The 26,748-nt window shown below is 38.9% G+C and overlaps 1 protein-coding gene across 2 annotated transcripts in view; it reads left to right on the top strand.

The window, feature by feature from the left end:
• Positions 1 to 5,216, top strand: part of RAB11FIP2 (RAB11 family interacting protein 2) — a 43,202-nt gene extending 37,986 nt beyond the window's left edge. For both annotated transcript variants that reach the window (XM_004428118.3, XM_087432686.1), the window contains exon 5: positions 673 to 5,216. In XM_004428118.3, coding sequence (XP_004428175.1) covers positions 673 to 900 — 228 coding nt within the window. In that variant the 3' untranslated portion in view covers positions 901 to 5,216. The remainder of the gene's footprint in view (positions 1 to 672) is intronic.
• The last annotated feature ends 21,532 nt before the right edge of the window (positions 5,217 to 26,748 follow it).

Genomic DNA, 26,748 nt, shown 5'->3' with positions numbered 1-26,748 from the left:
AATAAGATAAAATATATAAGTATTAGTACTAGGAGGAAGAAATAGACTAGTTACTCGGGGGAGAAAAAACTCTGTTTGCCTCTAAATTAAAACAGAAGTTACTGCCATGGGGCTTCTTATAAGGATGCTCATTGATTTAATTCTGAATGCCTTCAACATTTCATAGCAAATTGGAGAAGCAGATCTGATTTTGCTGCTTCTTGTAACCGTCTTCAATAAAAAGCCAAAGGCATGACATTAAACCACAGTTCAATGGAAGCAATTTCATGAGGCCTAAACTAATGTCCAAATGCATAGTTTTAAGTGGCTTCTTACAGTTCCTCCAAGTTAATTCTTAGGGACCTTTAGTTTTGATCTATTTTAGTTATGTTTATTATAGAACATTTTATCTCTTAATTTAATCTTAAATTATGTGGTCAGTTTCTTATCGTAGGACATTGTCCACAATGTAAAAAAGGATTTTAGAAGAATTGAGCATCATAATCAAGGCTTTGGGGCATCTGCCCTAGAACTGGCTAGCCATTCGGTGAGCTGTCTCATTGGTTCTAGCCAAGGATAGAGAAAAACTTGATCAGGGTTTGAAAAACCAAAATTTGAAGTTGAAAATAATTCTTAATTTGCCCCTGGTATTATATCTCCTGAAGTGAGTCACATGTCTTTATCCTGCCCTAGGACAGCAACCCTTTTGATGCCACTGCAGGGTACCGTGGTCTGACCTACGAGGAGGTTCTCCAGGAGCTGGTGAAACACAAGGAGCTCCTTAGGAGGAAAGACACCCACATCCGGGAACTGGAGGACTACATCGACAACCTCCTCGTGAGGGTCATGGAGGAAACGCCCAGTATTCTCAGAGTGCCCTACGAACCATCCAGGAAAGCTGGCAAATTCTCCAATAGTTAATAAGCCGACTGTGCTGCATTTATAATTGGGGAAAAAAAGAAAGGAAGAGAGAGAAAAAAGGAAAACTGTTACTGAAGGAGACTACACTAACAGGTTTCATTGCATATTCTTCTTCATTGTGAAAAATTGTTGTACCTGTAAATATTAGCAAGGACTATCAAGAGTGACCTTTGAAGTGAGCTAAATAATTTAAACTTTTAAAGTGAAAATGGGCCAGATTCTCAATGAATAAGCAGTTCCTTAGGATTCACTTAGGTGCTGGTGCTGGCCTGCTAATCTGCCAGAAGCCTAGAAATATCTTCAAAAGTATATGACTTATTCCTCAGGAATAGATTTCTCATAAAGCAGAATCGATACTGTGGTTGGTTTCTCAGAAGTCAATTTGTGGACATATTTAGCTGCAGGAATACTGCTCGTTATAAGCACTACTAAACAAAGTTCATATTTTATATGCATATATACATGAATATATGTTCATGTATCTTTGTATATAAAATACATGCGTATACCTCATATATATATGTGTTTTTAGAACATTTAAAAGCAACTGGTTGCCTCTAAAATTAGGGTACCAATTTCTTAATTTGAAAATGTATGTGTGCTCTATGGGTGCAAAACAGATCATCGTTGCTACTGTTATGGTTTGTATAACAGAGAAGCTGCTTCAAATCACTCTTGACTATGTGAACCTTGGTTTCAAAACAAGCTGCTGCTACATATTATTCCAGCATCAAGGTTTTGCTCTTTTTCCAAAAGTAATGATCCAAAGAATGACATATTTTAGGAAACTTCATTAACTTCACAACAGCATGAATTTCTTGAATTAATTTTTTATCTTAACATTTGAGTTCTGTTTAAGCTATAAGCAGAAGATAAGCTAACATAATTTGTTTTGTTGAGATTCTGAATGCCTTTAAATCACTAGCAACGAAAATATTAAGAAGTTGTGTCTGAAGATAATTTGGGGGGAAAAATGTAGGTGAGGATCTGATGCCTGACAACCCAAAGCAGTGGGCAAATCCTAGGAGTGGAGAATTAGGCTTGGTTTCACGTTACATCAATAATAGAACAGATGGTTGCATTTGGGTCTTGAACCAAAATAAGAATTACTAAAGGAGTGAGTTTTTAGAACAGATCTTTCCTAGCATGACATTATACAGTATTTACATCAGCTCTTTAAGAATTGATTTATCACAAGATTGTATGTTGGCTTTTTTTTGTCTGCTCCTCCAAAATGTTGATTACTTCCATGAATTATCTCTATATGTACAAAATTAGTCTGAAATTTAAAGTGAAAATAATGATATGAAAATATTACTAACCGTCTACTGCTTATGTTTTACCTTATAAATCTAAAATACATACTGTAACACATTGAATCTGTGTCTTCTGAATTTAAAATGAAAAATTCACCTGTATATGGAGACATACATTCCCCAATCTTTTAATGAACTGCATTTTAGTCTATTTATCTCTACTAAGACTTCATTGAAAGTTAAATGCAAAGCAGATATAGTAATAGTTTTGTTCATTTTAATATTTTCAATCAGATAATCATTGGCTAAGCTTATATTCATAAGCTAAAATTCCTCGTTATTTGTGTTTTCTGAGTTTCTTTAGTTTTCCTTTGAGAGCATACGTTTTGAAATTCTGGAAATTTTTCCCAAATATAAAAAATAATTTTTTAAAATGAAGAAATGGAGAAGCAAAAGTAGCTTTTACCAACTTTTTCCTCCATCTATAAATTTCTGTAATAAATCTGAAAATCTGGTGTGGAATTTTATTCTCCCGTCTGAGGTCTTGGTAATTATTGTGTTTTAATATGGTGCCCTTTTTAGTTAACATTTATTAAATAGTACAAAATTCTTAGCATTTGTTTTTTCTGTTAGTATAATTAAGCTCTTCTTACACTTTTTAAAATACTAAAATCCATGTGTTTTCAGTATTATGACAGATTAGCTGCAGATATTTTTTTTTTTTTTTTTTTTTTTTTTAAAGATTTTATTTATTTATTTTTTCCCCCCAAAGGCCCAGGAGATAGCTGGGTGTCATAGCTGCACATCCTTCTTGTTGCTGTATGTGGGGACGGCCTCAGCATGGCCGGAGAAGCAGTGCGTCGGTGCGAGCCCGGGATCCGAACCCGGGTCGCCAGCAGCGGAGCGCGCTCACTTAACCACCAAGCCACGGGGCCGGCCCTAGCTGCAGATATTTTAATATGCTTAGGCCAAATTTGCTGTTTATAGAATGAACCAAGATGTAAGTTTTGTATTAGGGCACGTGTTTTATGTAAATAGAGCTCATTAAAAAGTGTAGTTCAGGTACTGCTATTCTTTTTATGACAAAATTCATTTTTAAGGAGAGATTCTTTGCCTGTAAAAAAAACTTAAAGATTAGACTTATGCATACTTAAGTGATTTGGTTATAACGGAATCAATATTTTTATCTTTAAATCTGAGACAAGAGTTGTATTGAAAACTGAATCTGCATTTATCACTGCCTGAGAATGTCCTGTTTCAGTGTTGATGAACTTCCACTCATGACCTAGAGTAAAACTTAGTCTATATTTTCGTATTGGTCAATGTAATAAACTAAAACCAAAAAAGTAAAAATGAGCCCCAAGTAAATATATCAGTGTTGCCTGTGTATTGGCAAAGTGAAAACAGAGTAGTTTTAATTTCTAGCATTGTAGAAAAAGGCCGAAAGATCACCTTAGTTTATTTTTCGAAAATGTAACTTTTAAGTGTTTTTAATGGTATATTTTGTTAGTAGCTTAGAAATGGAAATAAAATATATGTACTCATTAAACAATGCACAGCACAGTAGACTTATGAACAGATTTTACTTTTGCTTTCATGCTTAAAAAATGCATGCTCAAAAATATTTCCACTAATAAGAGGTTTTTTTAAATCACAGGATCGACATTTATGTCAAACCTATCTTAAGCTAACATACTTCTGTTACATGATTAAAATGTTTCTGCTATGATATTTAAAACAGTGTTGTTTTACAGCCAGTTCCTCTCCCAGTTCTGAAATTCAGCTTTGAAAGTATCGAACATACTGTCCTGCCACTTAGGCTTCAAGTTTCATTTGTTGAATACTAGGGTCGTATCTTAGAATTGTATATAAAATGACGTGTCACTCATTCATGAAAAATGTTCAAGTATTGCTTTTTGCTGCTATATTCTGCCTTGAGCCCAGTTTTGCCATCCTCCCATGAATGTAGTATTATCCATAGGTTATGCATAACTACATCTGTTGCTTTTGGCAGTAAATAAAGATTTAGTTGTAATTTTCCAGCTGTGAAAATGTTTCCTTGTATTTAAAAGGGTTTCATGAATGGAAACCTAAGTAAAACACAGCTCATTAGTGACAGACTTGCTTTCCTCACATCCTTCCTTCACCAGCTCCTGCGGCCTCACGACCCCCTGCTCATCATCCCCGTAAGGGTGCTTATTCTTTAGCAAGGAGAATCTTAAAAAAACGAAAAAAAACCCTGTTTTTAGTATATCTAGTAATTGTTACACTAGAGCTTTTATTTTCCTCTGTAGCTTTTTAGGAAAAGCAGCCTACCTTGTATTTGTAAATCAAGCTGAAACTTTTTGGTGTCCGTGTACTCATGTGTCCTGTAGATATGGAAGGTCCCTATGTGTGTGTAAGTGAAGTGTGATGCATGCTCATTCACTTGATCTCTCTGAAGTAAGAGTAAAGGATCGCAGTGCTGCAGGTTCACGATGGTGGATGTAAGGGTCTGTCAGCACACAGTGAAAGCCCCCATTTCCACAGATTTATAACTTCAATAATCCAGATGCAATCATTGGAAGTATTTAATATGCAGTAAGTAGCACCTTAACTAATTAATTTGCATATGAAGGGTTTTCTGATGTATTTAATAAGAAGTGTAGAAGCTCTTCAAGCATTAAACTAGAGTTGACGTTTTATTTCATTTATTTTCTATGTCGAAAAATCCACTCTTACAAGGGAATTGAAGTCTGTAACAAATGATACATTGGGCCTATTAATCTTCAAAGCGTCCAGGTGGTTTGTCTGTTGAGGTACAAAAAAATGCTGCAGATCTAGAAATGTATGTATTGAGCAGGTATTTGAAAGATATAGGCGTTATTGATAACTGAATAGTATTACACTCGTTAAGTAAAATGTTCTAGTAACTTGTATACTTTTTTGCAGGTACAAACTCAAAAGTGTGTAAGCATTGCATAATGTGACAGTTGTATAATTTATGTAATCTGATGCATGAATCAGAATTTTTATATATGATATTGATTTATTATAGTCGATTAAAGTGTTTAATCTTAATTCAGTTGTCACAGTTTCTTATTGCAGATGAAACAGCATGACGCGCATTTGTCCAAGTCCTCCTTGTCTTTTAGAAATGCTTAGGATGCCTCTTATTTGATATATTGCAGCAAGTCTTCTTTAAGACCTACAAAATCACTTCGCTATGAAAATAGTTTTGAAAAGTTGTTTGGAGAGTGGTTTCTAAGGGCCTTAGGGTGGACATTCTTCAACAACTGCGTGAATGCCCACTATGTATAAGACATCCCCTCGTAGGGGGAGCGTTTATGGTTTGGTAGAAAGTGACATTCGAGTATTTTTATAGAGGCTAAGGCCTATGCCAGGTGCTTTCTATTTATGCGCTATTTCACTTATTCCTCACAACAGCGCTGTAAGGTCAGGGCTGTACAAGCCTCAGAGATTTAAGACAACTAGTGAAAATCTATTTGTGGAACTTAGTAAACCCATAGCATTTCTCACCACTTCTTATCCAGCTTATAGCAGAAATCACTAACTGATCACCACTTGCAGCCTTCTCATCCTACAAGTCCAGGTATACACCTGTCCATCCGAGACGCCTCTGAGGGAAGCTGGAATCTAAGGGCCCGGGCTGATGGGGTGGGTGAGATATGTATATGGCGGGGCGTTAGGCAGTGGTGTGATTCTAGATTAGGGGACATGATGCATATGTAGTAGTCTTGGACATAAATCATACGCATTTGGAACAAGAGCTTTCTCTGCCAGCCAGAAGCCCTTCCTAGCCTCTAATTGCTCTCCGTTTTGGAAGGCCCATTTAATGTGTCCCTTCACTTCCCCCAGAATATCTCTAGATTGTTTCCCTTTCTGCCTCTCTCCAGCACACACGTTTAGTTTTCCTTAGTCTACTGAGACAAAGGTTTTTGGGGTAATTTGGAAGTAGAGAGTTATTAAAGTGGCCATAGGTTTTGTTTTAATGCAGTGCCTGTCTCAGAAACGTTTCTGTTCAGTTTTTCAAAGTAATGGGCTTGTGACCTGAATGCCCAGCAGTCTACATTTTTCCCCGAATAAGTTTACATGATAACACAAATGTCATGCTTTCACATTTTTATGATTGTCCAGAGTTAATACTTATAAGTAACATTTTTATATGCCTGTAATTACATGAACTAGAAGAGCTTGATTCCATTCTTAAATTCCTTGCACCCTAAAATTTGATTCTTAAATTTTCAATGGTTTCATCATTTATTAGGCAAACTCAAATGCCAGAATTTATGCTGGGAAGCACGAAATCAAATTTCTCTGTCAGAGGTTTTCAATTATTGTGTGTTGTGGTCAAATGTAAGATATGGTCCAGTTTGTTACTAATATTAGTACCAAAGTTTGCAAATGATTTATTTTTTTAATAAATTAGAACAGAGTAAAGATTATCGCTGTTATAACGTTACTTACATTCTTTTATGCTCTGGTGAATGACAGAAAAGTGTATGAAGCTGAGACTGCAGGTTATGCCTGCAACCTAGGTGCGGGGATTGTGAACTCAAATGTTTACAGAGCCAGGTAGGTACAGTGGATAATAAGGCAGGCCAGGTGTAGAAGAGTAGGGATTACTGGGGACAGTGGCAATCTTGGAGAGCCTGTTTCCCCGACTAACAGCTGTTCAGCTCCAGCTCATTGTGGCCATATGGAAATGAATGCATGCGAGGCAGGGGTTGCTAAACCGGATCTTTCTAGAGAAACTGAAAATACAGATTTTTATGTGAAATATGATTTCCAAGTGTTAACAACTAATTCATGTTTTTTAAACAAAAAAACTGAGGGCAACCAGTGTGCAGTCTCTTCCTTAGATGCTTTCTGATGTACCATCAGTCATTGTCATTGTCATGAGAACAGTTCAGAGTGTGGTTGTGGTTTACTTCCCCCACAGATGATTTTGTGTTGAATCAGAAAATGGGTTGGCCAAGGGGCATGTGGATTGTGTATGATATGTAAGACAGAACCACAGCTCAAGATTTTTGGGGAGGCAGAAAGGATAGGGAGTAACTATTCAATGGGTATCAAGTTTCACTTGTTCAAGATGAATAAGTTCTGGAGATCTGCTGTACAACATTTTGCCTCTAGATAACAATACTGTTTTGTACACTTAAAAATTTGTTAACAGGGTAGATCTCATGTTAAATGTTCTTACTACAATAAAGAAAAGACTTTTCCAAACTGATGCAGCCGCTATGGAAAACAGTATGGAAGTTTCTCAAAAAATTAAAAATAGAAATTCCATATGATCCAGCTATCCCACTATTGGGTATTTATCCAAAGAACATGAAATCAACAATTCAAAGAGATTTGTGCATCCCTACGTTCATGGCAGCATTAGTCACAGTAGCCTAGACATGGAGGCAACCCAAGTGCCCATCAACAGATGAATGAATAAAGATGTGGTGTATACACACACACACACACACACACACACACACACACACAATGGAATACTACTAAGCCATAAAAAAGACAAAATAGTGCCATTTGCAACAACACGGATGGACCTTGAGGGTATTATGTTAAGCGAAATAAGTCAGACAGAGAAAGACAAACACTGTATGATTTCACTCATGTAGAAGGTAAACACATAGCTAAGAAGAACAGATTAGTGGTTACCAGAGGAGAAGGGGTGGGCAGAAGGCAAAAGGGATAAAGGGGCACCTATGTATGGTGATGGATAAAAACTAAACTCTCGGTGGTAAACACCATGCAGTCTCTACAGAAAGTGAAATATAATGTACCCCTGAAATTTACACAGTGTTATAAGCCAATATGACCTCAATAAAATAAGCTTTCTCCTGCCTGCCTCTCCCTGAGCCTCACTATGCAGGTGTTCTAAGAGGGGACACGGTGCAGGTAACCCAAGTTACAGCCTGAGGGCCGTTGCTCTAGTGCTTAGAGTATTTGAGAATGTTATCCTGGGATCTGTTACATACCCTTTTTTTGATAATTATGATTTTTCAATCTTATCTGTGATGGTCTTGCTTTTTGGTAAAAATTGTATAAAAGCTATTAGTGTCCCAAAGATCACTTTAGCACATAATACTGTGCTGTGTTCAAGTCAAATCACATATGGTGTATGACAATTTCCAGGAACGTAAAGTCAGTGTGTTTTCATGTGATTTTTTTAGGGTGTAAAATACATATTTCAATTAAAATATAATGGCCATTGATTTCATAGTTTGTTTGATTTTGCATATCAGCCATTTAAAACTCTACCCTACGTTTTTACTCCAGCAGATCAGGAAAGGTGGTTGGTTTAGATCACTGGTTCTCAAAGTGTTGTCCCCAGAGCAGCGACGTCAGCATCACCGGGGAACTTGATAGAATGCCAATTCTCAGGCCCTGTTCCAGACCTACTGAATCAGAAACTCAGGGCGTGGACCCAAAGAGCTCTGTTAACAAGACTTCCAGGTGCTTCAAATGCACATTCAAATTTGAGAAACATTGGGATACAGGCCGCCTGCTTTTTTTCTTAGCTGAATGTGGTTTAGAGAATCCTTTTTTTGACTTAATGTAACTTTCCTTGCCATCTTGAATTTATTTATGAACCTATTTATTTTTAGTTTTTTGGTAAAATGAATATTTTGTATTTTAAAGAAACTCCAAGTATGATGGAACTTCGTGTAGGCAGAATGTTCATAAAATACACACAATTCGTTGAGCAGGGTGGATACATAATAAATACTGTTGGTTCATTGACAACGATATGCTTTGTGCAGTAAGATTTGGTATTGTGACTGAGAAGGCAAAAATGCACGTGGGCTTTACTGTAAAATGCACATGGGCTTTACTGTTCTGATGTGGCTATGCCAAGTTTTATTAAGGAGGGCATCTTAGCCTCACAGAGGCCTTTACCTGAGGTAAAAGGTATTAGTGTAGAAAAGGAAAGAGAGAATGTAGCCACATATGGAATGTGGTAGAATAAAGTTTTGAATATATGTGTGAAATTGGGTAATGAACCTCAGTATAACAAATGAAGCCAACTTGTGACTTTAGGTGAGAGGTTTTATTTAACAAGCACTTTGTTAACTTTGCTAGTTAACAATCGTTTTGTCAAATAGTTCATAAAAAGCTTACATTATTTTCACAATCAAAACCAGAGCAAGTTCTCATTTCTTAGGGAAATCTAGAATGAAATTTAGCAATCTTGTTAGATCTTGCATCGAATATTGGAAACACTAAATGATTAGGAAAAGGCTAGTATGCGTTAGGTCAGAGAACATAACTTAAAGTAAGGGTGGTATGAGGGAGAACATAGAATAGGTATTTTCTTGGGTTTTGTTCCTCTGGAATAGTGCCTGCATCGTTCACAGTGCCAGGTGGGTTCAAAGACCTCTCAACACTGGCAAAAGCTGTTGGGCTTGGGGTTTTTTGTTTTTGGTTTTGGTTGTTGTAATCATCATTCAAACCCTCAAGGGAAAAGCCCATGTCAAACATGAGATTAGAATGTTCCCTGTCGCAGAAAGGGAGCCAGAGAGCACAGGTCACTAAAACCACACCTGCTTCAGAATCTTCACCTTGAACCTGTACTTTCAACCTCTTTCAGCAAAATTTTGCTAAAGATGGTAACAAAATTGGCTTATGAATTTCATTTCCTTTCCTTGTTACGAAGGAGGCGTTAATAAAGGGGAAAATGGCAGAGAAAGCCACGGGAGTTGGGTGGAGAAGGCAACAGTAGGCCAGGCTCCCAGGTCAACTAGTTGTCAACCTTAGAGTAATGTAGGTTATAATCAGACCATACAGGATGAGCACCTCTTTTAAGGAATAATTCATTCGTCATAAACAGTTGACTGATCCAATAGTGGCGCTTAATGTTTTCATGTTTACATTTAGAGATTTTTTTATTAATGTACTGTTATTGAACATCTTTCATGATTTATAAGCTGTAAAATATTTTAATCCTTGACTCACTTGTTTACCAAGCTATTCACTTAATGCTATATAATGTGTAGCACTTGAGACCATCTGTTAGGAATATTTGAATAATATGCACACTGTGAAGATATGTACAGCAAATAAAGCACAAAACACATGAAATATTCAGGAAGAGTTTATGGAGACAATCCATGTATTTTAATTAAAAAAATGTCTGAAATCTAGCAGTAAATCTTTCCAAAAATGAAACTCTCCTTATTCTGGGCAAATTGATGTGCTGAGTGGCATTAAGATGTCATTTTGACTTTAAGTGAATAGATTTTAAATAAAAATATTGGAATTATTACTAATTAGAATTGTGCTTATAAGAGCTCTTCATTAAGTGTGAGAAGTTACTGCAGAGTAACCGCAGCAGTTGCATGCAAACCATGATAAGCGTACTGTTTTGTGAAGCAGCCAAAAGGCAGGCTTGACTAGGGCAAGCTGGGTGTCTTGGGTCATCCCTGGAGGAGGGTTTGGCTGGAGCATCAGGTTTAATGTGGTAGTCTTGGAAACACTGAGCTGGGTGCAGTGACTCGACTGGAATCCTAGTCCTTGAAGGATACTTCAATCCTGCAAGAGGTTGACGCCCTTTGTTTCTTTCTTTCCTCTGAACTGGTGGAGGATGGGGACAGCTTGGCACCATGTGTGGGTCCCCCAGAGAAAAGGACTTTGTTGTGAAAGACTGAAAACTGAGGTTCCCTAAGTCACTCAGCTGCGTGTAGACACCTGGATTCTCAGGCCACCCACCTTATAGCCAGGAGTGACTCTAAGGAGGCTCGTCACTCCAGGGAGGTGCGTTGTTACTTCAGGGTCACACCACTTGATGAGCTGTAGCCTGGACACCTACCATGATGCCTCCTCTAAGAATGTGCCAGATGGCATATTCATGCGACAAAATTTAGTTCCCACCAGACCCAGGGAATGTCTGGCCGATTGTAAGTCTTAATCCTGGTGTTCGCTCTTTAGCGGTGCCTTCTCTAACTGCTTTCAACTTTTGTGTTGATGCCTAAACCAAACTTCCTTGGAGTTAAACCTACTTCTTTAGTGCCTATTACTTATTGGTCTCACAGTAGCAGGAGGGACCCCACTCCTGGGTGTCCCTCAAACTCCCAAAGCACATCTCCTGTCAAAAGTCACACTAAGACCACAGTAAGGTACTACATCTTGACTTCTGATTGGCTATTGCATCTCTCTCACTATTTGAGAATATTAGTGTATTACTTCAACCTTTTGTCTGATCCTTCTTTCAACATTATTACAGACTCCCTAGGTATTTATTATTATCCACCTGCAATAATTTGGGACTGTGCCTTCTGTTGATTTACACAGATGGGCCAATAATTTTATAAATGCCTTTCAGTTGTCTCTGCACTGAGTTCTTCCTATTTGCATTGTGACTCGATGTGTTGAACAGGCTTTGCCGAAGTTACTGTTCCGTTTGGCCATCACAGGTGTTTGCATCCCTAGTAATGAAGTGCATTTCAGTATGCATTTCTAAATGGTAAATTTACTTCTACCTTTATTATTTTTATATCCATATTTCTCTCTGTCCTGACTCATTTATTTCATCTCTTTGAATTGTATGTATCTTTGTAAATCACCTCCAATCTTTATTGGGATGGGGCATCATATGAATCAATTTTTTTATCTGGCATTTCTTCTAATCCTGCTCATTCCACTCCATGCAACGTGCCCCAACTGATCTTTGCTGACCTCCAGGAAACCCCCACCTTGTACATTTATTTGTCCTTGTTTTGGGGTCTAATAGTTATTTTATAAAAATATACAGAGAATTCCTGGCAAAGAGTTTGAGCCTCTAATCATCGTAACCCTGATATTGACACCTAGCACAGTGCTTGGTATATGGTTGGTACTCAATACATATTTGTTGAATGAGTGATCAAATTATTTTTATTAAGATCCATATGCTTGTTATGAATATCAACTATATTAAGATCCCTATGGTTGTTATGAATATCTATTATAAACAGTGATGTTATCTTATAAGGGAGCCCCCTTTGAAATGAATAAAAAGAAGGGTTTTTAACAGGCAGTGGGAGTTGGATCTAGAGGAGAAATGATTGCTATCAAAACATTGCCAGGGAAAAGTGGGAACAGGCAGAAATAAACATTTATCTTAAATTATAGTTAGTCTACTAAAATTTAATAAGCTTGCTTACTCAATGTCTTCATTCATTCCTTTATTTTAGTGAGGAGTTGTCACACCCCACTGTGGATATTGGGTAACTTGTCTACCTGCCCTGTTCATCTGTAGCATACTGAACAGAACAAACTAGCAGCTCCCCTTTGCTTCCCTACCACTTACAGGTCACATGTCACATTCCAGCTCCTCAGTAAACGCATGTTAGAGCAAGGAGGGGAGGGAGGAGTTTAGTGGCTGGTTCTTTGAAATACGGTGTAAGAAGGTTTTACTTTTTTGTTGTACGTGATTTGGATGGCAGCATGCTGAGATTTTAATTATCTGCTCTTTAAAATATTGCAACCATGGTTATTATAAAAACACTTTCCATTGTCCTTGATGAAGGGAGGAGCTCCCATTCTAATTTGACTTATATTTGTAATTAATGAGAAAGAAGGAAACCTTGAGTGGTCCCTAATTGAAGCAGGGAGTACATCGATCCACTTTGGTTTAGGAGTTGTGGAAACTATAGACATAGAACAAGTTTTCTTAATTATATCATGATGTAAAAATAAATCATTTTGATGAGAACACTAAGCAAGATAGGCTTTTCTGACTGAAGTGCTTTATTTAATGTCTTTCGTTGAAAAATCAGCAAGAATGAGTCCAGAATAAAACCTCAGTGCAGCGTGGTAAATAGATTTCATCTTGAGTGTTAATTGATCAATCAACAGTTGCTGCTGTGACGAGGAAGTTGGTGAAGGCTCATTTGGACTCTCTCATCCATCCATTGATCCAATCAACATCCAACCATCCTTCCTTCCTTCCACTCAACAAATTGAATACTTGATGTGTGCAAAGCACTGCTCTAAACACTAACATTACAGAGTTGAACAAGATGGATAAACGGAAATAGTGCCACGATCAATCAGTGATGTCTTCCAAGGGCTCGTGAAGTCCCTCCTCCCCCCGACATTTTTAAAGGAGCATTTTTGAATCTTTAAGGCCCACTCAAGTTGAAGTAACTAGTTAAGTCCTCTTGAGTCAATCATAGCAGCATCAGCTGCTGGCACTTGAGTGGTATCTTCTTGTGAGGGTAGAACTTCATATCCTCTGACCAGTACTGACTCTAGACAATGAGTTAATGATAGATGTATCAGGTAGCATAAAGAACTAATGATAAGCTCATATGCAATTTTTCCATGACTCTCTTGATTAACCCATGAGTTTAATTTTGAAAACAAGTAATTGAAACTTGGGAGATGTTTGCAAGCAAGGTTGAAAAATCCACTGAGTTATCTCTAGTATAGGGACAATTCTTGAATAATTAAAGGTAACAATGCAAATGGACTGTTTTTATCCTTTTCTGCATTGCAGAGAACTCATTGTCATTCTCCACTTGGAATTCTAAACTTATCATTTAGAAATGAAAGAAGAATGAAAGTAAATTTTATTTAAGAAAGCTTCATCAACATTTATGACACACGAGTTCTTTGGTTTGGAGAAAAATAAGTACCAAACTGCTGAATGGATTAAAAGTTGTATATAAAATAATTTTTTTCAGTAGCTTCTAAATTGAATAAACTAACTTGAAAATTTTCATATCCAGGATCTAGTGATGTCTGATTTAGCCTTTTTATTGAGAAGAATTACCTTCAAAAGATGAAAAACAGGGGCCGGCCTCATGGCTTAGCGGTTAAGTGCACGCACTCCGCTACTAGCGGCCCGGGTGCGGAACCCCGGGCGCGCACCCACGCACTGCTTGTCCGGCCATGCTGAGGTGGCGTCCCACATACAGCATCTAGAAGGATGTGCAACTATGACATTCAACTATCTACTGGGGCTTTGGGGAGAAAAAAGGGGAAAAACAAAAGGAGGAGGATTGGCAATAGATGTTAGCTCAGGGCCAGTCTTCTTCAACAAAAAGAGGAGGATTGGCATGGATGTTAGCTCAGGGCTGATCTTCCTCACAATAAAAAAAAAAAAATGAAAAACAAACATCAAAGCCATGGGAAAATGATGGGTCGATCAATAAGTACACTTAAGGCAACTGAATGCCACCTGGAAAAAAATACAAAGTCAAATCCATACCTTACGCTTTATACCAAAATAAATTCTACATGGATTGACTATTTAAACATAAAATATGAGAAGTACCAAGAAAATTTGGGAATTTTGTTCTGTTTCTTAATAATCTCAGAGTAGAAAAGGCCTCTTTATTCAAGTCATAAAACCTAACTGCTATAAAGGAAAAGGTAGATACATTTGACTACATAAAACTTTTAAAACATTTGAACAACAAAAAAATAATATAAAGTCAAAAGGCAAATAAGGAAATGAGGGAAAGATTGCAACACATACGACAAACAAGGGCTAATTTTTCTATTATATAAAGAGCCCTCCTATACCCATAGAAAAAGATGAAACAGGGAAATATTCAGAAGACAAACAGGCAGAAGAAGAAATCCAAATAGCCTTACAAATACCAACAAATTAGAAAAAACAAAGATGCCATATTTCATCTATCACATTGCTCAGTGGCGTTAGTGCTCAGCTTGCCAGAAGAAGGGGACATAGGGACTCTCCTAGGTCATTTGGAGTGTAACTGGAGACAAGCTCTTTGGAGGGCAAGTTCACAATATCTATTAATATCTTAAATACATATGCATTTTGATCCAGCAATTTTATTCTAGGATTTTATTTTAGAAATATTCTGGAATGTATGTAAACATGCACTTGCCAGGATATTGACTGCAGCATTGTTGATACTAACAAAAAACTGGAAATTGGCACTAGTAAAACAATTTTTGGTATCTAATGGAATACTATGTAGCAAGTAAAAAGCACAAGATCTGTATATAAGCTGATATGTCAAAGCATCTAAGATACACTGTTAAGGGGGGAGGGAAAGGCAACAGAAAAGTATAGATAGAGTGCTCTAGTAATTTGCAAATTAAAATATAGATGGGTATGTATGCATTTGCAGGAACATTCCTGTAGATGGTGATTATTTCTGAAGAATACAACTGGGTATTTGCTTAGGAGACAGATTAACTTTTCATAAACCCCTTTTGGTCTGTTTTAATTTTTCATCATATGCATGTGCCATTTCAAAACTAAATAAGGTACATCTTTTGATCAATTTTAGGAGTACTTGACTATTATCTGATTTTAGACTTTAGCCACTCTTTAGATAATTTTGGGGTCTGTACTTGGAAAATACTTGGAAAATAATAGAGAGCCTCAAGTAAACCACTGCCCTGCTGAGGTGAGGGGTTCACCATCTGGCCAAGAATAGGAGTCAGGCCCCTCCATTTTCCAAACTGTCAGCTTTCCCACTCTCACATCTGGCATCCAGAACATGGGGGGCCCTTCCCCTTAGAGCACAGAGTCTCTGTGACCCATGCTCTCCGTGAAGATTGATGCTGCCTCTGCTGGAGAACCGCAGTGGAAGGTGCTGCCCATCGTGTTTCTGGTGATAAATTTTCGGTAGAATTCAGTCCAGGAATTTCTTTTCTAATTTTCTATACAAGTTGGACAGTGAAGTTCTAGAATCTTTACCAGATTGCTTTCTTTGCCTGGAATCTTAGCACCAAATTCAGTGTTCAGTACATAAGTAGGTGTTTAATAACTATTTTAATGATCCGGTTGTGACCTAGACACTTACTGAAAATCTTTTGTGGAACAAACTATGACATCAAAGTAAGTTGTAAAGAAATGAGTGGGCTTAATGCCACTCTGACAAGAACCTTTTCTGTCAACGTAGGTGAGACATAAACCTTTAAGGTACGCCTTCCTTTTCAGAAAGACAGTATCTCCGATGTAGTATTCTTGCCCAAGATACCTAATTTGAATCTAATCATGAGAAAGCAATCAGACAAATCCAGAATATGCTACATTCTAGTCACCTGTCTTCAAAAACGTCAACCGTAAAAAAACAAACAGTAGGCAAAAAAGGATTGCTCCAAATTAAAATAATCTCATGAGACATAACCAAATGTATGGTACAAATATTGGATTCTGGACTAGGAGAAAAAAGGCAAAAAAAACAAAAGATTTGGGGAACGATTGAGAAAACTGAATATGAACTATATATTAAATAAAATTAATGTTAATTTTCCGATATGTTGATTGTTATGTAATAGAATGGCCTTATGATTAGGAAGTGCATATTCCAGTATTTAGGAGTGAAGCATTATGGTGTTTGCAACTCATTTTAAAATGGCTCAGGAAAAAGCATCTAGATAGAAAACTAAAGCAAATGTAGCAAAATGATACCAATTTGTAAATCTAGGTGAAGGATATATGGGTGTAGAGTATATTGTTCTTTCAACTTTTCTTTAAGTGTGAAATTTCAAACGAAAAAATAGAAAAAAGAAAAATCTGATTTGACACTAAATCATACTGTTAATAAACAGATACAGCAAAAAATAAAAAAATAAAAAAGAAGAAAAAGGACTTTTTAGCTTAGGCTCCTTTACTTTCTGCCTTCCCTCCTAATTTGACGTTTATCCCTTATTATCCCAGGTGAGGACACGCTCTTGGTAGCGTCCCTGTCATTCCTGGTTCATGTGGCCCGTTTTGACTAACAGCAGGCCACCCAATGGGCAGCGCCCACCCCCCGCACCTGCCCCCTCCGCGGCCTCCGTTTCTGCGCTCTGGTCTCTGCCAGCCTCCTTTACACCTTCCCCCTGCGGGGAGTGTTTCCATCAGGGTCCCAGGTGGCTTGTCTTTTTCAACCTTTGGCCCTGGCCCCCCTTCTCCCTCGCTCCCAGGTGTCTCTGCTTTCAGAGCTCACCCCAGCCCCCAAGCCTTTGTCTAATTAAACTGAAGTGGTGCCACCTGGCAAAGTCTTCCTTCCTGGGCCTCTTTGGGTGGTTTTTCCCTCTTTTTCCCCTCTGGGGCTGTCAGGAGTTTCTTGTCAGCATCCTTGGCCTTTACTGCCCTCTTTCCCCTGAGCTGGGTCTGTGGCTTCCCGGGTGTCCAGTTGTTAGTTGGGATGTAAATTGCTGATGGCCTTTTCAGAAACCAGGAAGGCCCAGTTGAGACTGCTCCACGCCTTTCCAGACGCAGGTTCCAAACACAGGTGCCCTGGAGGTGTCTTCAATCATCCGCGTAGCGTCTGTTTTCTCTGCTGGGGCGCCTCGGGTCCGGGCTCATCACCTCTCAGGGGCCTGTGTGGCAGGAGGGGTGCCTTCGCCTCCCCATTCCTGGGGGCCCTCCTGCCCCCTCTCACCCTTGTTTTGACCTTTTCACTTTCACCCTTTGAAATTTAATGCCAAACCTTTCCTATCATTCCACCGGAATCCCCAGGACCCCCCAAACAACACCCAAAACAAATAAATCTTAAACAGTTGAGGCCAACTTAATGATTTACGTTCTGAGTCCACTCAAGCAAGGAAGCAAACTCACGGATCAGTTCTTACCTGGATTTCCCAGATTTGAGCTGTAATCTGTCCAATGGAGTTGGACTATTAGTTCAGTGACAATAATAGAAAATGTCCTGAGAAGAGAAATGAAAGCTGGAAAATTGTGGAAACCAAGGGGCAGTCATGCTTTGGGCTAGAACCTGCTATCTATGGCTTATTGCTGACCCTGGGTAAATACTTCAACCAATGGGTGCGATACACAGAACACAGGCAACCAGGTAGCACTCACACTGCCTTCTTCTCTTGACGTTGGGGTATTCCTCCTTAAAGTTTCCAACATTTGACAAGCAGAGATTAATCAAGATAGATGGAGGATCTGAAAAACTGAGTTCTAGCCCCGACCTAGTCCTGAAGAGTTTTGTAATTTTGTTCAAGTTACTAAACATGTTTCCTTCTGTTTCCCCATTTTGTGAAATGAGGAAGTGGGTTAGGGGGCTGATAGATTTGATGATCTCTCAAGTCTCCCCCGGGCCTAAAACTCCATGACTATAAAATACAATGGTCTGGGGTTTTACATTCTGACCCTATATTTTTTAGAAAATACCTTTTAAACACTGAGAGGGGTCCTTTGTGTTTTTCGTAATTCTAGTAGCTCAGGTTTGAGGAATCAAACCTGATCTGAACCCAGGGCTAGGATGATATAAAACGAACTGTGTGGAAATCAAAGACCGGAGCGTGGGGGAGACACCTGCAGGGCATCAACACCAAGGTATCTTCCTCACCGATCTGAAACTCGGAGGAGCCACTCTGCGAACACCCTTGGATGCTCATGCCTGTGCGTCTGCACTCTACACCAAACAGCCAGGCCTGGTTTCATCACCTCTCCCTAAGTGTTTAATGATGGTAACTTTGATCTGAGCCCGAAACTCCAAATCAAAGTGATCGTTTGTTAAATATTTGTCACATATCCGGAAATTCTAAAACCCAAAACAGAATAGAAAGCCCCATAACAAGGATTTTTCTTTCCAGCCAATTAAGGTCATTAAGGAACAGTGTCCAGATTCAAATAGTTGCTTAAGCTTAGAATTACTGAGTTTCCCCAGTAACCGGTTACAAAAAGAATATACCAAATCATGACGGAGAACAGAAGGAAAATGCAAATTTAAATAAAAGTATGACCAAGTAATTCCTTTGACAATAAAGTAACTTAATCTAAATAGAAGGCAGATTTAAAACATGATCTAAGCAATGACATGAATTTTAAAGTTGGAGGAGTATTTGCCAACAGTTGTCCTCTGGTTACCACAATAAGAATAGAGTTGAGAATTCTAGCCCTAGCAAAGCCCATATAGGATAATAATAAAACATATCATTTTAAAACCACATTTTCCCCTCATTTTACTAGACATTCACTTCCATAGTTGTTTGTCTCCACAGAGAGGCAACAATTCCCACTCTGCTTCCAGAAGGGAAAAGCATTTGGAACACTTCCAGCTTCTCTCTGTCCCCTCCCCAACCAGGAGGAGGCGTGGCTTAGTTGATTGGCAGGTTTGGGATGGGGGCTGAACATCTTAGCTTCAAGGCAGCCTGTCCACAGGATGCACGCATTCTGGGGCATCTCGGTCATGCAGTGAGCTCACAGACAGGTCCCACATCTGAAGGGGGACCTCTAGTTGGCCAGAGCTGCCATTGACTGAGAGACCAACTCCATCTAACTCAGGATGGAGGATTAAGAAGCCTACTTTGGATACATTATGTAGCCATGCCCTATAATTTAGCTTTATCTTTAATAAAGCTGATAGTTTTATTTCCAGTTGCCTGACTCCCCTGTGTGTCTTGGGTTGGGAAGAAAGGGGTGTTATTTATTGTGGCCACTGCAATTCCAGTCAATCAATCAATATCTAGCTATGGGAAGCCAGGCTCAGTCCCAGGAACTGAGTTTATAATAAAGAAGGTTAAGACTTGGTCCCTATCCTGAGAAACCTGCAGTCTAGGATTATGAAATTTAATTTTATTAGTTTTAATTATGGACAGTGTTCTCCCTCACCCTTTGATCTCTTTGGGTGTTATCATTCTGTCCTATAAATGAATAACGTTGCGTTTCTAATATGAATGCTGGCAGAGCTATTTTGGTCCTCTTTGTATTATTGTAGAGCTTTAACAGCTCACATAGAACAAATTTGATTGTGTTTATATTTAAACCTTCTTAACAAGGGAAACAGAAGGATTAGATTCAATAAAAACAGGAGCGGCCTTCTGAATGTGTTTAAACAAGTTTTCCCCACTGATAAATAGAACTATTGAGTATCATTTTCAACTAGACTGACAAGAAAAAAGTCATCAGTTCCCCTAAAGAATTTGTAAAATGCTCAAGGCAAGTTACAGCTGGAACTTCTTAAAGAAATCAATCTTCTCTAGTAAATGACTCATAAGACCATTTAAATCTATGAAGCTTTTCAGTAAATTTATTCAATTAAAAGGATTTTCAATATTTTAGCAAATGTTAAATTACCCATAATATTCTGGCGATGTCAGACTGGAAAACAAAACACACCACACACCGAACAGTCCCTCTCTGGGGCCCACAGCCTGGGTGTCAGCAACACCCTTCCAGCCATCAGGCAAGTCTCTATGTAGATTGATGGAAGTTACTTTGGTGCACTAATGCTGACAAATTTACTTATCATTCATGATAATTACTCCTGCCGCTGTAGGGAAAAATTTTTTTAAGTACCTAAGTATTGGGGGATTACATTATGCCATATTAAAAAGGAAGAAAATAACTTCTATAATGACAAGTTGACATCAGTCCAGACTGGACCAAATCATCATATTATTCTCTTATTACAGTAGGTAATTTTATATGCTATGTCCAGAGTGTATTTCATCTCAAATTGGGACTGTGACATTTTCTTTTTTTAAAAGTCACTTGAAAAGGTTCACTTTATAGACTATGCTTTGGACTTCTATTTATGTAACTTTCTTTATTTTTTTGTAAATTGACAAAACATCATAGTAGAAAGTATGTCTTATTATTCCCAACCAAGAAGTACATTCCAGTGATTGGAATAGCAAGCTGAATAGATGGAGGAATACAATGGCTAGAAAGGCAGTCCTCATCCATCTCTCCTCCCTCCTTGCCAGTAGGTAGAAGTCAGAATTTCAGAGGTAGAAGTCTCAAAGATTTTGGCTTTGCCTTTTGGTGTATAGTGAGTCAACTATAAAATGAGGAGAATCACCTACCTTCCAGGTCTGAGGATGAACACAAACAGTTTTTAAGGTCTGTTAAAGTATCCAAGAAAAATGATGATGTTAATTCTGGAAGTACTCATTGGATTCATAGAGCGATGAAGTATCACTTTCCATTAGGCTGGGAAGAAGAAAGTTGGACGATGCCAAGTGTTGCTGGGAATGTAGGAATATTGGCATCTTCCAGCACTGCCAGTGAGACTGGAAGGCAGTGCTCTGGACACAGTAAGCATGCGTGCCTTACGACTCAGCAATTCTGCCCTTCAAGGTGTATCCCAAGCAGATACGCATGCAGGTTCCTAAAGGACTGGTACAAAGATGTTCATTGCAGTATTGCTTTACATAGTGGGACTTGGAAGCAACTGAAGAGAGTGGGCAGGTAAAACACGGTAGGGGCATACCAGAGATGCTATGCAGCAATTGGAAGTAACAGAATAGATATTTACAGAGCAAGATGGATTGACTGGAAAAAAAATAGTCCTGACCAAAAAAGCAAGAAACCAAATAAGATCTATATAACAGCACCATTTATGTAAATTAACAATACTTGCAAGACAGTATGCATTTTGCAAGAACACATACAAACAAAAGACACCAGTCAACTGGAGTGATTGCGTAGGGTGGGGGTGGGTGGTGGGAGTAAGGAATGAGGAATAAATAAACAACGTAATTAAAAAATACAAAAAAGAGGGCCATGCATAGAACAATAGTGTATGGAATAATAGTGTATGGAATAACCCAGTTCATCATACTGAGTGTGATTAACTCAATTCTCTGCATTTCAAATACTGTTCCCTCCCCAAATATATAACACACATATATGTACTCTTGCGCACACACATGGCATTGAAAGGTGGTGACGTATGGGACAAATCAGGCCCTCAGATATGTTTTGTTTGTCTCATGCAAGACATAAAAATGGTTTAAATTAGTTGCCAACTTTTAAAATCCAGGTCTTCAGCTACTCTTAGAATTTCTAGCAAGCTTGGGCTGAAGGCGTCAATTCTTGGGTGTGCCTGGCAGCTGCCTCGTCTAAAACAAGCAGGCTGACTCCCAGACACCACAGTCCACACTCCATCCCTGACAGAGGATGGGGATCAGCTCCCACTTACCTTGGCTTCATGTGCTAAACCAGACTGCTTTGTTCTATTTCCCACCTGGGCCTCGATCTGGTGCTGCTAGACACGGATGTCAGCTGCCCTGCCCGTCCTCTCCTCTGCCACATCCTCTCAGGGGTTTGGTTAAACACAACCAAGTGAAGGAAAGGGAGGAAGAGGGATAACTCCTAAAATTTTGATTAAAACACCCGAGCAGGTTTGGGCCTTTTGCTGAAATGGAGGAGACCAGGGCAGGGTCAGGCCTGGGGAAAATTCAAGAGCCTTTCCTTTTTACCATGTGATGTTCCAGGTGCCCTTCAGACATCCAAGTGGTGAAGTTAAATAAACAGTGGTTATGTGAGTGTGGAGTTGAGGAAGAGGTCAAGGTTGAAGGATAGCCAATTGGGCATCATCAACATAAACGTGGTACTTAAAGTTATGGGACTGGATGAGATCATCCAAGGAAAGTGCAGAAGTAGAGAAGAAGAGGAGGATTAAAAAAAGAGGAGGTGTGAAATAATCTCTGTTGAGAAGGGGAATGTGAATGAAACATGAAAATTTACGAGAATTCCCAGGAAGCATTTTTTCTAGAGCAACAGTCGATTGGGTAAATCTCAAAAATACAACTCTGAGTGCAAAAAGCATGCTGCAGAATGGCGTGTGTAGTATGGTAGCATTTATGACTATTGACAAGAATATTTATGATTATTGAAAAGAATATGCAAAACAAAACAATGTATTTTTCATGATTATTGAAGGCATAGCCTCTTGAGAGGGGCAGAGGGGAATGGGGCTCAGGAGGGAACAATAGGACAGCAGCGATTTGTAATGTTCTCTTTTTATTATTTTTTCAAAAGATTTTCAATAGTTATGATAATGAGCAATTTTAGTGAAAATTCAGATGTAGTTGGGAATATTGGAAATCTCTAGAGTAGTTTGAATAGAGAAATTTGTGCATTAAATATATGTAAACTCTTAATAGCAGGTGGGATGGTTAATTTTATGTGCCAACTTGACTGGGCCATGGAGAGCCCAGGTCTTTGGTCAAATGTTATTCTGGGTGTGTGGGTGAGAGTGTTTCTGGATGAGATTAACACTTGAATCAGTAGACTGAGTAAAGCAGATTGCCTTCCCTAATGTAGGTGGACATCATCCAATCCATTGAAGGCCTAGATAGAACAAAAAAGCTGAGTAAGAGGGAACTTCTCTTGCCTGACTGTTGGATCTGGAACACTGGTCCTGCCCTCAGATTGGAACTTAACACTATTAGCTCTCCCGGTTCCCAGGACTTCAGACATGGACTGGAACGACACTGCCAGCTCGGCTGGGTCTCCAGCTTGCAGACAGCAGATCGGGGGTCTTGTCAGCCTCCATAGTCACTTGAGCCAATTCCCGAAAATAAATAAGTAAGTAAGTAGGTTAAGTAAATCCTATTGGTTCTGTTTCTCTGGAGAATCATGATGAATATAACACATAATAAAATTTTCATCTTTGTTTCATTCTCAGCAAACTAAGAGCTGTCATGGATCCCTGATAGTAAGTCCTTGATGAATTTGCTCTTTAGAGTGAATTTGTAATTAAATTTATTATATTTTTAATCTTAAGATTGTCTTAATTAAAAGCTACTTTACTTTTTCAGCCTTATTAATGCTTTATTGAGTCACCCATACATCTGTGAGTAGAGCCATTTCTAGGATTTTGCAGTTATTTGTGAAGCAAATATCTCTAGGCCCACTGTGTGCACCAGACATGCTGCTGGACTCTGAGGATCCAGTGGTGACGATGAGAACAAAGTCGTTGTTCTCGTGGGATTTACAGTCCCGGAGACACAGCAGCTGACATTGAACACACAGTCAGACAACATGATTACAAGTTGTAGTAAGTCTGAGAAGGAAAAGAGTGGACCTCTTTGAGTCAGTAAAGTCAGGGAATCAACTTGAGACTAGGAGTCAAGAAGGGCCTCCCTAACGTGGTGACCTCTACATGGAGTTCTGAAGACAAAAAGATTTAGCCCAGTGATGGGGGAAGGGTAGATGGAACAGCATGTGCAAAGACTCCAGGGCAGAAAAGAGTTAGACAAATCTCTTCACCTAATGCTTTGAGTGGGGTTATGGGAAAGTCATAATATTTGGTAGAGACTCATAAAGGCAGCCATTTGGAGAGGAGAAGATCACATCCCCATCTTTCTTCTCTAGGCTGCCCTTGGTAATGGCATTTATTACTCAAAGTCATTCTTGATCTTCTAGTAGCTGGATCTCACAGGGTAATCCCAGTGGAGAGAGGGGAAAGGTGTGTTTTGAACTGAGAGTGGAGTTTGACTTGGCCCCACACCTTCCTAGAGAGCACCCTACTTTGAAAAATCACTCTAAAAATGACAGACTCTTTTTCCAGATGGCACCACAAAACAATGTTGTTGGTTGCTTTTCGATGAAGCCAAGTAACCCAAAAGCCTCTTCAAAGGCAGCGAAGATATGAGGTTTGATTGTGCCCACCTGCACAGGGGAGGGGGAGAAAGATTGCACCACATTTCACAATGACCCCTTCCTTCCAGGGGGCTTGGGGTAGATTCCTTCCTAGAGGTAAGTTGTTATAAACGCGCCTTAGCTAGACCCCTGCATGGGTGTCAAGGGATCCATCTCTAGACGACAGAAACAACCCTAGCAACCCCACATCCATTGGCGAATGCTAAGAACATTTCCAAAACAAACCTCAAAGTATTTCATGGTAAATTCTATGTCATTGCTATATGAGAGCATATCTTTTCCCTGTCTTAAAAGCCACAGTAAAGTAGGCCAGGAATTTAGCGAGTTTTCTTTATTTTTATTTTTGGGTATGCAAACAGCACCAGCCACTCCTGGGAAATTGATGTCACTGAACATCTGTGCTCACCTTCCTTTTTAAAATAAGCAAGCAAATCAAATTCTGAAAGCGAAACTCTTCACCTAGATTATCTTTCCATCTTAGCATCCTCATTTGCTGACCTTTCCTGTGGATGTGACAAGTTACATTTATCAGGACCCCAGTGCAGGTTTTATTATTTATTTGACTTTTGCTTTTTTTAATGACCTTTTGCTTTTCCAAAGTTTCTCTGAAATCTTTGCTTTGGCCCTAGTTTTAAGCTTTTTCCTGATCCCCCCTTGCCCGGGATTACTCTGTATTTTCTATTTTACTGGCATCGGTCCTTACTTTTCTTTCCTCCTGAACTTCTGACCTGAACTTTCTGCTCTTGTGGGTTCTCCTTTATGCATCTCTTTATCCTTGCTTTCCTCCTATTTTATTTTTCCCAGTGGTTTCATTATTCAGAAAGGTGTCAAAGTAGTGTTAGCATTACTCAACACCTAGTCTCTTCAATGCACCATCAGCTGAATTTAGTCACATTAAGGTCTAATTACTGAGCTAAATGGATTATGATTACATACTCTATTGCTTTGGCCTGTGAAGTGTATTTTCAGTAAGGTGAAAACTTGCCACATTACTTGGGAAGAAGTTAAAAAAGAGAGGATGCTAACTCTTCAGCTAAAATAATACTCACTTATTCATTTGTTGAATATTTATTGAGCTTCTATTAGATGCTAGGCACTGTGCTAATTATTGAGTATAAACCGATGAATAAAATAAACATAGGTCCTGCCCTTAAGGAGCTTAGAGTCTAGGTTGGGATGCAGATGTTAACAGGCAAACATATCAATATATACTTTAAAATTGTGGTGAATGAATGAAGGAAACAAATGCTATGGTTGAGAATAACTTGGGGAACTAGTTGGGTGGTCCATAGAGTTGACAGATTTAGCAAATAAAAATACAGGATGTCCAATTAAATTTAGATTTCGGGTAAACAATGAATCAATTTTTGGTATAAGTACATTCCATGCAATACTTGGGACGGACATACTAAAATATTATTTGTTATTTATCTGAAATTCAAATTTAACTAGGTGTCCTGTATTTTATCTGGCAACCTGGGTGGTCGGGGAAGGCTTCTCTGAAGAGGTGATATTTGAACTGAGAACTGAAGGATGAAGAGAGATCCAAGAAGAGAACATCGAGTTGAAGTCCCCAAGCATGAGAGCTGGGCTGGTTTGAGGAGCGGACTGGGGAGGGGGCCCCTGATCGGGTTGGAGATGTGGGCAGAGAGCAGATCATACAGGGCTCTCTAGGCCCTGGTAAGGAGGGTGAATTTTATTTGCCAAGACTTTGAGGCATTTTAAACATAAGAACGGGAGTGATAGATCAAATTCAGGTATTAAAATTATTATCCTGGCTGCAGCATGGAGAAAAGATTGGAGGGGACCAGAGGGGAAGTGAGGAGAAAAGTGAGATGGATGTTACCGTCATCCAGGGAGAGATGACAGCTGTTTGGATGAAGGTCAGATGAGGTAGGTAGAGCTGAGATGCATTTTGTAGGTAGACTTGACCTTACTTACTCACGTATTGGATCTAGAAAGCAGTGAGGGAGAAGGGGAATACATCAAGAATGAATGATTTTTAAATGGAGGACCTGGGTAGACAGTAGAGCCATTTCTGAGATGGGTAAGACCAGGGAGGAATGGTGAGGGGGAAGGGGTGAGATGACCAAGAGTTCAGAATCAGAAGGGTTAACAATCAAGACATTCAGGGTCTACCACCCCTGAAACACGCACGGAACTTTGTGGTCCAGAAATGTCTCACACGTACGTTATCTTATTTGACATGGCAGTTCCTTAATTCTAGTGTTATTTAATTCCTATAGCCCTAAGATGGCAACATTATACCTGAACCCAAAA

This window comes from Ceratotherium simum, chromosome 6 (genome assembly GCF_057802395.1).
Source record: "Ceratotherium simum simum isolate JZ-2026a chromosome 6, ASM5780239v1, whole genome shotgun sequence".
NCBI classification, from domain to species: Eukaryota; Metazoa; Chordata; class Mammalia; order Perissodactyla; family Rhinocerotidae; genus Ceratotherium; species Ceratotherium simum.
Note: the sequence above shows the minus strand (reverse complement) of the source record. Positions and strands in the feature narration are given on the sequence as shown.